At 40.1% G+C, this 12,781-nt stretch overlaps 1 protein-coding gene across 1 annotated transcript in view; it reads left to right on the top strand.

Moving 5' to 3' along the window:
- Positions 1-4,756: 4,756 nt before the first annotated feature.
- The window catches only part of htr7c (5-hydroxytryptamine (serotonin) receptor 7c), a 44,149-nt gene continuing 36,124 nt past the window's right edge, over positions 4,757-12,781 (top strand). The window contains exon 1 of the mRNA XM_084413965.1: positions 4,757-6,144. Coding sequence (XP_084270091.1) covers positions 5,684-6,144 — 461 coding nt within the window. The 5' untranslated portion in view covers positions 4,757-5,683. The remainder of the gene's footprint in view (positions 6,145-12,781) is intronic.

Here is a 12,781-nt window from a genome sequence, read left to right as displayed (position 1 = left end):
TTTCTAGCAAACATGAAATAAGTTGAACTTCAGCACTGAAGTCTAAAACTAATCCTATAGCTCATATAGTTCAGTGCAAAAAAAAAAAAAATTACAAATAAATACGTAATAAAAAATGATTAAACTAAATAAATCATTTAAATAAAACACTGATTAAAATAAACTGATTTAATTAATAATAATAAATAATCGTTCTAAACAAATAAAATAATAAATAATATCTAGATTCAAGCACAATGGTAAAAAAAAAAAAAAAACCAGAACATACAAAGAAATTACCGAATATTTATATTATTAGTTTGAACAGTATACATTTGGTCTTTACATGAAAATATATAGCTTTTAAACTTTAGGAATGGGGGGCCTCGCACCAGGAAGATCATATTTGGGGGTCCATGGCATCTAAAAGATTCACTCACAAAAAAGGCACAAAAGCTGTCAAAAGTTACTATAAATCATTTAGGTAATATCACTTTAAGTACTAATATGTGCCTTTAAGACACTAATACACACAGTTTAGTGGTAAATAGGGTACAAAAGTTTACCTTTTGAAAGCTGCCCCAGCTTCTATACTGCTTTAATTCATAAACCCAGTTTTACCCATAACCAAAGAATTGGTCACCAAAATTATGCATTCTGGGGGTGACTTGCCCCTGTTTAACAATGACAAAGAAGAAGAAGATGGTGATGGTGATGATGATGATGATGATCCTTTTTCACATAAGCCTGGGAACATGCTGTCCTATTCTGTGCAGTTCTCTGCTTCATTAGATTCATTTTTCATGCCACTTAACTCCATGAGGATGAGTGCTTACCATTCACATACAGTATGGGTTGTTTTTTCTTTTCTTCTTCCAAGCATTGTCTCTGTAGCTGTCGAACTTCAGCTGATAGATTTTGAATGTTCAGCTTTTCAGGGATTTTGTTATCTCCGAGCTCTGCGTGGTGTTCTGAAAAGTCTAAAATGATAAGCATTTTTTTTTTTCTGGCTGTTTATCCAAAGTGACTTACAGTACACTTATATCATGGACAATATCCCCTGAAGCAACCTGGATTTAAGGGGCTTTTTCAGTGGCACTGTCAGTGGTCATGAATCGCCCCTTGCAGGGTTTGAACCAGCCTTTTTGTTCACCAACCTAAGGGGTGATTTGCACTGGCAAGATGGGCTTTTAATAAAACTATAGAGATAATGGCTATGATGTAGGGGAAAAATAGTAGGGAAAACCCCCATAATGCACTGAGCTCAAACCAACTGACAAATAAACCAGGAGATCTGGGTGCAGGTAACATGAAGAACGAGTACATACTGTTAATTTAGCCTATAGGTGTCAAAGTTGTTGCAGGATGCTGAAGACGAGGACACAGGAACTTCAATGTAGTTGATTTACAAACTAAGCTTCCAGAAACATACAGGAACAAAAGGAAAAACTCCAGGACTTCAGTACACAACCATACATGGACGACGACCAACAAACACTGAGGGAAAACACAGGGTTTAAATGTACTGGGGCCAAATAACAAGACACAGGTGATGGGAATTTCTAATTAAACAGACAGGGAAAAACTAACAGAAAAAAAAATAAATAAAAATAAATAAATAAAAAAAGACAGGGGAAAACAAGATCACAGAACAGAACTCAACACATCAAAACGTGACAGAACCCCCCCCTCCCCGAAGGCGCGTCCTCGCGCCGTATAACATCCAGAGGGGTGGGAGGGTGGGCGCCCTGGAGGCTGACGAGGGCGTGGTTGCACAGGACGGGAAGCCTCCAGGGTGAAGCAGGTAGCTCGGGGAACCAGGGCGGAGCAGGCAGCTCGGGGGACCAGGGCGAAACAGTGGGTTTCCCACTCGTGGGTGTGGCCATGGCGGAGCAGATTGTGGATGTGGCCACGACGGAGCAGGCTCGGGGGACCAGGGCGAAACAGTGGGTTTCCCACTCGTGGGTGTGGCCACAGCGGAGCAGACTGTGGGTGTGGCCACGACGGAGCTGTCGGACCCTCGGACGTCCAGGGCGGAGCTGTCGGACCCTCAGGCGTCCAGGGCGGAGCTGTCGGACCCTCGGGCGTCCAGGGCGGTGGTGACCCTTCGGGTGGCCATGGTGGTGAGGACCCTGTCGGTACGACCTCCATAGTCCCCTTAGAGGACGTACTGCGCCCCCCCAACATTTTAATGGGGTACTTGACAGTCACAAAGATTGGCTCTTGGCGTTCGGGACTGGACTCCTTGTACTCAGGACTGGGCAGGACCAGCAGCGAAGAGGGCTCTGGGCTGGGCAGGACCAGTTGCGAAGAGGGCTCTGGGCTGGGCAGGACCAGCGGATTGGAAAACTCGGGGCTGGACAGGACCAGCATATCAGGAAACTCTGGGTTGGACGGGACCAGCATATCAGGAAACTCGGGGCTGGACGTGACCAGCATATCAGGAGACTCGGGGCTGGACAGGACCAGCATATCAGGAAACTCGGGGCTGGACTCATGGGCCGTAATCTATGTGTGTGTTGCCCACACACACAGAATAGCTGTAGACACTACAATCAGCACTGTGTCTTCATGAGCTGATTCAAGTGCAGCGTGCTCAGTCTCAGGCTCGGCGGGCATGACGCTCTCAGTCTCAGGATCGGCAGGACTGGCGTGAAGTGCAGGCTCGGCTGGACTGGCGTGAAGCGCAGGCTCGGCTGGACTGAGGGTGGAAACATGTGGCTCAAGAGAGGATGGAGCTGAGGTAGCTGACAGGGATGCATGTGCGTGTGCGGCTCAGGGGTGGCCTCCAGAATTTGGGGAATGCAGGAAGTCTTCTTCCTCTTCCGTTTACAAGAGCGAGGGGGCGTTGCAGCGAATGATGGCTCTGGGTAGGCTGTGTAGGCGTCGGGCTCTGGCTCTTGCTCGAAGACTGGCTCTGGCTCTTGCTCGAAGACTGGCTCTGGCGGGCAGGCGATGGCCTCTGGCGGACAGGCAACGGGCTCTGGCGATGGTGAGCAGGCGATGGTCTCTGGCGGACAGGCGACGGGCTCAGGACATACTGGACTCGGAACTGGCTGGAGTGGAAGATCTTCCACCACGAAGTTGGATCCACACACCCATAGCGTGTGATCCACGAACTCCAGGAAAGTCAGAGAGAGATCTTTTACCAGAAGTATCTGGGGAAGAAGGTCTTTCAATCCACCCCAAAAACTCTGTTTAAGTTCCTCTTCATCCCATGTCACATCATCATAAAGATCCAGGTAAAGCCCTGCATATTCCTCAAGTGAGCACTCATATAAAAAGAGGATAGGTGTTTCCATGGGGTTCACCTTTTTCTTCTTTTTATTTCTCACCTTGCTAATTTTTGGTTTTAAAGGGTTGGTCATTCTGTCAGGGTTGTTGCAGGATGCTGAAGACAAGGGCACAGGAACTTCAATGTAGTTGATTTATTTACAAACTAAGCTTCCAGAAACATACAGGAACAAAGGAAAAACTCCAGGACTTCAATACACACAACCATACATGGACGACGACCAACAAACACTGAGGGAAAACACAGGGTTTAAATGTACTGGGGCTAATTAACAAGACACAGGTGATGGGAATTTCTAATTAAACAGACAGGGAAAAACTAATGCCGAGTTCAGACTGCATGATTTTCAAAGTAGTCGGGTCACTGTTCTTTTCACACTGCATGACTATCCAGGGTAACATTCAGTTGCTGGTGTGTTCACACTGCACGATACATCGGCGACAGGAGGTTTCACACTGCATGACTTTCAGGAGGAAGAATCGCCGACAACTCCTGTCTGGCCCGCAAACTACGTTTCGCAACCAAACACACGCGAGAAGTGATAAGGAAATAACGCAAAATCCCGCGTGCGTAAGACCGCAGTTCTCGCGCGAGTTTGAAATTGTTATTAAAAATGATAGCCTGCAAGAAGCTTGCGATCCAAATTGTCTGTGCACTGATTTGCAGCGAAAAGGAGAAAAAGAAAAACATTATGCGTGAGGAAATGGCTGGGAAGACAAGGGGAGCAAGGACCAATGTGTGTTCTGCAAAGAGAGTTTGGGGTAAATAAATAATGTTGCAATGTGCTGCTGTTGCTGCTGGTCAAGCAAATGTTTGTGCTTTGTTTCTATTTGATATAATTGTAGGCTAAATATATTTATTAAAATACTGATATTGTGGTCTATAACTCCTCCCCGAACTCCCCGCTGCTCTGTATCTTGCTCTCTCATTGGCTGTCGGTCATCGCCGATGTAGTTTTCAGTCAGAAGTTACACTTTCACACAGCAGGATTTTGAATAGCCGACAGGTCCAGATATTTAGCATGCCAAATATCTCACGGGCGTCGGCGACTCGTAGGTGATTCTCTCAGATCGCGTCTTTGCTCATTCACACTGCGTGATTGTCACTCGCGTGAACGAGCACCGATTTGCCTGTGATTTCGGGCATTTGTCGGCGATTTCTCAAAACCTGTCGGCGAGCCAAAATCGGGGCTAAAATCATGCAGTCTGAACTCGGCATAACAGGATTAAACCAAAATCACAAAGACAGAGGAAAACAAGATCACAGAACAGAACTCAACACATCAAAACGTGACAATAGGCTACTACCAACATTGCAAAAATACAAAGCTTTTTTTAAAAATGGCAAACATGTCAGTCTTCACCCCTTCAGTCACCAAAACCCCACCCAGCTCCACAGCAAACATTGACAAACAGAAATACATTCTGGTTAAGTTTTCTAATTCGTTTAAAATAGTTGTCCTGTTATTATTATTATTCATAGGCCTATTGTTATTCGTATTCATAATCATATATAATTATTATTAGTTTACCATCTTAATCAAGCTCCACTGTCTGCACTCTCCAGCTGTTGCTGTATGAAGTCGCTTCGCATTTGATGTTGTATATTTGCATAAAATTAATAGGCTATATTTAGTGGACACGCCCACATTGCAAAGGTTCGCAGTCGCCAGTTTATCTTTTATTGAAAATGATGGTCGCTGTAAACAGAGCATTTGGTCTGTCAGAGAGGAAGGTGTAGGCTACTGTATTTTAGTTATAGGCCTATCTGTCAGATAAGTCATTTCATTATTTATTCTCCCCTTTCCAGTAGCCTACATATTTAATCTAATGTGCAAAAAAAAAAAAAAAAAAAAAAACAAACAAAAAAACAGCATAACGCAATATAAGATGTTATCCTTTAGAGCAGCAAGGCTACAAAACAGGAAAAACAACAGAACTGATAGTGAAACGCAGGAGAACTGAAATGAGAGAGGTGCAGATCATGACTAGAGAGCAAATTTAAAAACAGTGTTAGCTACTTTCAACCGAAATAGAAGCAAGAAAAAAAAAAAAAAAAAAAAACATCTTCGTGTAGGTGGAGCTGAGACCTTCCGCTTCCCTTTGATGAGAAAGTTACTCGTTTAACCTACTAGAGTGCGCAATTCTCACACACTTCCTCGCATGAAGAACCGAACTGTCAATTCCATCAAGTCAAGGACTGTAGCCTCCACGCGCACATTATTATCATCCAAACCAAGCGATTGTCCTCGCTCGCCCCGTTAATTTAAGTTTTCCTTTCCTTACGACTTGTCTTGTTTTTTCTTTTTCTTTTGGAGAGCTGGAAGACACCCCAGATCTGCGCTCGCTTCAGCATGCGTTTGGCGGACGGAGCGCACTCTTGGCGAGCTCTTCATCATCAGGCGCAGGGATGATGTTCAACTCATCGGGCGCACTAGATCTCTTCTCGTTCACTCACCCTGAAGTCGCGTCGGAAGTTCTCAATGGTTCCTCACACTTATTCTACAACATCTCAATGGCCATGTGGAACAATTCCTGCGGGGAACAACTGCTCGATTTCACCTCAGCGGAGAAGATTATTATCGGAATGATGCTGGCCATCATCACCACCGTGACGGTGATTGGAAATATGTTGGTGGTGATCGCGGTGTGCGTCGTTAAAAAGCTCAGACAGCCGTCCAACTATCTGCTGGTGTCTCTGGCCGTGGCGGATCTCTCCGTGGCTATTGTGGTGATGCCGTTCGTGATCGTGACGGACCTCACTGGAGGAAAGTGGCTTTTTGGAGAGGTCTTCTGTAATATCTTCATTGCTATGGATGTGATGTGCTGCACTGCATCCATCATGACGCTGTGCGTGATCAGTGTGGACAGGTGAGTGTACTTTGGGTTCTTAAGCCATTTAGGGGACGCTTAAAAGTCAAAGTGACTTTTTTTCACAGGGACAATCCTCTTGGAGCAAGTGCTTTGAACGCAGTGGTGATGGTATGAAGCAACCTGTTTAGGAGGTTGAACCTTCAACCCATTTGGTTATTTAGCATCAGTCTTATAACAACAAGGTGTTCATGCAAAATGTTTTATTAATCAACAGGGTAACTGTGTGTGTGTGTGTGTGTGTGTGTGTGTACTGGTGAAAATTTTGGAAACCTTACTATTTTTTATGTTTTTGAAAGAAGTCTCTTAGGTCCATCAAGCCTGCATTTATTTGATCAAAAATACAGGAAAAAGAGTAGGCCTACTGTGAAATTTTATTTCAATTTAAAATAATGATTTTCTATTTTAATATACTTTATAGCCTACATAATTTATTTCTGTGATGCAAAGCAGAATTTTCAGCAGCCATTACTCCAGTCTTCAGTGTCACATCCTTCAGAAACCATTATAATTATGCAAATTCATTATCAGTGCTGGAAACAGTTGTGCTGCATAATATTTTTTTATAACCTGTGATACAAGATTCTTTGAAAATGTAAAAAAATAACAGCATTTATTTAAAATAGAAAACTTTTGTAACAACTTACCGTTCAAAGGTTTGGAGTCAGTAATAGGGTCAGTTCCATTTTGGATGCCTATCACAGGTTCCCAAAAAATATTAAGCAGCACAACTGTTTCCAACATTGATGATAACTGAGTATCAAATCAGCATATGATTTCTGAAGTATCATGTAACACTGAAGACTGGAGTAATGGCTGATGAAAATTCAGCTTTGCATCACAGAAATAAATTATATTTTAACATAATAATATAAAACCATTATTTTAATTTGTATTAATATTTCACAATATTACATTTTTTTCTGTATTTTTTTATCAAATAAATGCAGGATTGATGAGCATAAGAGACTTATTTAAAAAACATTAAACTTTTGACCGGTACTATATATATATATATATATATATATATATATATATATATATATATATATATATATATATAGCTTAGATGTATACAAAATATCACTGGTGAATTTCTGTTTTATTTTATTTTTATTAAATATATATTAATCATGCTGCATGAACTCCACAAGTTTGTGTAAAACCTGATATTCTTGTGATTCATTGGAAGCCTCAGACTTCAATGTGGTCTCAGACTTTTGGACCCCACTGTATAGGGGTGAATTCAGGTTGATTGGGACACTTTTTCCCAGTCATCTCAAAGGCATAAAAGTGTCCTAAATTCATAAAATAAATTAGGCCAATAGTTTAAGATGCTGTAACTGGTAATTTCTTTTAGAATTTCCACCATTTTTTACACAATTTAGCTTTTAGCACTTTACAAATAAATTTGTTAAAGTAAAAATATTCTCTTAAAAAATAAAGGTTCTTATTAATGGCATCACTGCAAAAACCCTCTATTGGAACATTTATTTTTAAGAGTGTATAGTCTGTAAATGTTTATTCCCATACAATGGCATTTATCATTTTTATACAAATATTAGAAAAATGCTGCAGGGCACTGATGTCAGTGTCACTGCACTCATGTTATGTCAGCTACCCATCCAATCATAAATGGTCCACGTTGTTGCTCATTTAATATTACTCCTCGGATAAATAAGCATCAGTCAGTACTAAACCGCAATGGCAACTTCCTTCTCTCGAGTGTCAAGGCAACTCTCTGGACATGTCCACTGTACAGCAGAAATTAATACTGACAACTCTGTGTCCATGTCGGACATCATTCCTCCAGACTGAGAATAGGGTCAATACACCTGCAGCCAGTCTCCTATGTGACATCACGAGGGGGTCGCTGAAAGACCCTGATTTCGTTTGACACATCCGAGGAGCCAGTGTCCTTTGGGTCCAAGAATCTATTTCTGTAGTGAAGCTCATAAGAGAATGGGTTATGCTGAAAAAAAAAAAAAAGTGATGTATTCATTTTGCCGTTTTCACTTTCACATATGGCTGTAGTAAACTGTTATCTGATTGAATAGTTAATTCAGTTAGTCATTGATCTATGTGTCAGAGTGGCCGTTAATATTTAGTTTAAAAGGTTTTGCTTTCCAGCTGAACACATCAACTGTTTTTCTATGACAGTAAAGTCAATAGGGAAGGAATACAGCATGTCAGGCAGTACCTTGGGGTTTTGAACTTTGCTGCTTTATCTTTTGGTCTGGAAGCTCAGGTTGTTTATTTAAACAACTGCATTAAAAAAATCTATAAATTATCATTGGAAAGCTGTCTTATTTAAAGATGACCATCTATTGTGATGTAGGGTAGTTTAACCATCCTCAGTTTAGCCAAATAGAAATGGGCTACAGTGGTGAAATTTGATTAGACAATAAATTCATGTTTATTAATATATTTCAATTTGATCAGAAATGTATCAAAAGTATGGACATTTATATAGTATCTAAGTTTGAGATGCATAGCACAAAAAAGACAGACAAAATGTGTTTGGAAACACTCCTCTGTCTCTTTATTTTTGTGACGCACACATCCTTCTTTTTTTTTTTTTCAGCACATTACGTCTGCTATCGCTAAGTAGTCACTTTAATCTATACACGTACATACCAGAGCATCATTTTCTTTCAATAAGCACTTGAGGTTTTATAAACAAACCTAGTCTCTTATGACGTTTCTGTTTGAAAAAATCTAATGTGAAGTGATATTTGAGTATTGCCATTTTTCTGTGAGGACCAGGAACATAGACAGGAGGTGCTTAGTGCTTTTTTGTTATTGAGACTAAAGTGTGATCCATCAGGTTGCTCTGATCAGGTTTTATTAAATGAAGATTGTGTAGCAGCAGCCATTGGTGATGAGATTACCCATCCTGCACAGTCTGATTGGCTATTAATTAAAAAATTATCCAGTATTTAATCAGAAAATGTACCTGGATATAACGGCTTTCTTAGCATAATATATTTCTTAGCATAAATGTACCTTCTATTTGTTTTCCCATGATGTGACACAAACCTTTATTTAGTGACTTTACTGTAATAGCTAAATAGTTTCAGTTCCAACCTAGCTAACAGGGAACGTTCTCAGAACTTTTGCTAGCGTTCTGGCAAGGTTTTCGTGAAGTTAAAACCATTATTTATACATTGTTCATAACATTTTTCTAAAATGTCTTTTAAATGTTGTTATTACTTCAGAGAACATTCAAAAGTAATGTTCCCATAATGTTTGCAAAATGATAAAATGGAAGGTTCCCTTAATGTTTGCATAACCAAGAATAATAATAATAAAAAAAAATTACATTTTTTTTTTAAAACTGTACGTTTTGAATGTTCAGAGGCCATTCGGAGCTTAATGGCAACGTTAGCAAAATATATTTTTGTTAGCTGGGAAGCAAGTCAATTTTGATTTAATGCTGACTTGAAAAGCATTAATATAACTTATGTTGAGTAATGTAATAAAAATGCCACCTTGCCCCTTTTAAGGTTGATTTCCCCAAAGTTTATGCTCTTAAATGAATTTGACAGAGAAGCCACCAGTTAACAGCACCTAAACAGGAACTGAAGTGCCTGTAAACTCACTGTTATAACTCAGCGTTCAAGTACACTTGACAAATGCTTTGACCTTTGATTCAGTTCACATATCATTTCAATAATGGAAGTGAAACTACCTTGCTAGTGCCTTTTCCTCATTCATCTTTAAAGTGAGGTCTTCTTAAAGGACCATTTACTAGATGTTGTCAAAATCTTGAGGTGTTTCCAACAAGAAGGCTCTTCACAGAAGAAACAATTCTTTCCTTCTACTGGACAATCATTCACAGACCAACAGGCTCTAGAGATTGAAGCCATTCAGCAACGAGGAAAGACCTTTCAACACAAAGGGAAAATAGCAGGAGAATTCAGCCTGATAAGATCACAAGGGTTTATGTCTGATTTTAAAATCAACATGAAATCAAATCAAACTATTTACACATATCTGGTCACTCAAAGTATTCAAAATATTGCAAAAAAATCTTTTTAAATCTATCTTTAACATTCATTGAAATCTACTTAAATCTACATACCTATCACTAAATAAGGCAGAGAAACATACACTATTTTTCATTTATGGAAACTGATAAAGAAATTAACAATCATAAAAGGAAAGGGCCAAATGTTTCTCTAATGGGCTTGTATTATCTAAATTAAATAAATCATCATTATTTCTCCAATGTTAAAGACACATCACCCTAATTCACAACCCACAAATACACTCTAATTTACACTCTTGTTTCAACCCATGCATGTTTGGGTCAAATGTGGGCCATTGGTTTAAAAAACAAAAAAAATTTAATCCATATTTGACCCAAACATGGGTTGAAACAAACAACCCAGCATTTTTTAGAGTGTACCACATTAAGTTGTCCATGAGTGAGCTCAAGCAAGTTATCCATCTTACTAGAACAGCAGACCTGTCTCTTATTTATGGGCATATATTAGTTTCATCTCAGGGTGAAGTGACAGTGATGAAAAAGTGTTATAGGATAGGTTTAAGTGTTAGTGAATGGAATGTTTACTGCTGGTATAAAGTATTGAGAAGCCACACAGCTTTGGGTTTGATGGAAAGGCACAAAGACAACAGAAAGCAGCGCTTGACTTTTCTCATGATGTTCATGTTAATGTGACTGGGTAATGTTCGTGTACCGTGCTAATGTGAATGGCACTTCAAAAATCAAGTATCACACTTGTTGCATTATTAAAGAGGATACATTAAAAATAGAAATAGCATGCATTTGCATTTGCATTTATAATACCACCATGGTTCATCTTGTCTTGAATGTATACATATTGTACACACACACACACACACGTGCACACGCTGGGTTTTATGGGGACATACTGTATTTTCTATCCCCAAACCCTAAACCTACCCATCACAGAAACTTTCTGCATTTTTATATATATAAAAACAAAACAAAACAAAAAACAGTATATTTATAAGCTCTTTTCCTCATGGACAAGAAAAAAGGGTTGTCCCTATTCTCTTAATGAGTAATGGGTATGTTTAGGGCGTAACGTGCAATAAACCAATCAGAGTGTAATTTCCCATTCTCTTTAAAAGCCAGTTGCGCTCAAGGTGGAATTTGCAAGCGGAAAGACTGAACGCATCTCCAGAGCGCAAACGGATCTGCTCGTGTGTGAGGTTAAAGCGTGCAGGCAGACCATCTACGGGACAAGCCTGATTCCACCATATCTTTATGTACACAATATTAATCTTTTACATTGTAATCCTTTTATTTTTAATATTTGGCATGTTTGTGTGCTGCCCTGTGTGTGTAATAAGCAGAGTGTACGCGTGTTGTGGACCCGCCTATAGGTGCACATTACTAATGCGCTCTTTAAATAACAAAACAAATATTTCAGTTGCCTCAAAATAGCAACGAGCCAACAACACGCCTGAACACACCTCGTTTTCAGACCAGCACGCCCATGGGCACCAATTCATTTGCTATTTAAAGAACGTGGTGCAGGACGTGAAAATGATAACTGCGTTGGGCTGAAACTTGCAAAAAACACTTGCCTGGCGCTGCACTGCGCCGGGTCTATGATAGGGCCCGTAGTTTGGGACTTTTGGGACTTGTTGCCATCTACTGGCGTGTTGATGTAACCTGCAGAAGGGCCACTGAAAGATCCCCACACAAGAGTTACTTTGTATGGTGAAATTTTGTGACTGAAATGCAGAATCCACGTGAAAGGCCATTTATTAAAAAATTCAATAAAAATCCCATGTGGATTTCACATCGATTTTAAGTTTGTGGAAATGTTCACATGCGAATTCTACTCGTTTACCAATAAAAAGCTGCTTGCAGTGCCTTGCACCATTGACAATGGATAATGGACCTACTTTGCCAGTGAAATTTTTCTGAAGTTTCGCTAATGTGACTACATATATATATTGTTTGGAACTATTTTTTTTGTTTTGTGAAAAAAAAAAAAGCACTTAAATAACACCAAACTACATTTAATCCTCTTGTGAATGTAGGACTTTAGTTACTGCAGCCTTAACAGTGACTCTTTGTATACACCCTTTTTATCTGTGAAATGGTTAAAACTTCCCTCAGTATCTCTTTTTATTTTCTTGGTTACTTTAGGTCTGGTGTTCCTGTTGAGATTAATAAATTGTGACATCAATTATTCACGGGAGTGACATTAATATTTAAACTTCAGGGTAAGTGGAGGAAGTCTATCCTCTTAGCCGCAGTAACTCTGTCCTTTGTGCAAGAAAAAATAGCCTCATATATGCTGGACAGGGGAATGCTGCGCATGGAGATGGGAAGGGACAGATTCGCATTAAAATTGCAAATAAGACACACACGGTCTGGCTGTCTTCTAGAATTTAGAAATAGAAATGGACACAGATACAGTTCAGGTTCAAAAAGCAGGTTTTCCCAGTGGCCCAGGAACTAGCCTCAGGTCTCTAGTGTTCTTGTGACTACTCTCCTTGAGTCTTAGTAGCATACGACACTGTTTCTGCTCTCCTGAGCAGCACCGCCGCGCAATCTGAGGCTCGGAGAGACGTCGCTCTGAGGTAAAATTCCCCTGACATTTTGAGTCACACCTTTCAGTGTAGTCCGAGG

Source organism: Rutilus rutilus, assembly GCF_951802725.1.
Source record: "Rutilus rutilus genome assembly, chromosome: 7".
In the NCBI taxonomy this organism is placed as follows: domain Eukaryota; kingdom Metazoa; phylum Chordata; class Actinopteri; order Cypriniformes; family Leuciscidae; genus Rutilus; species Rutilus rutilus.
This window is presented reverse-complemented; position numbering and strand designations above follow the sequence as displayed.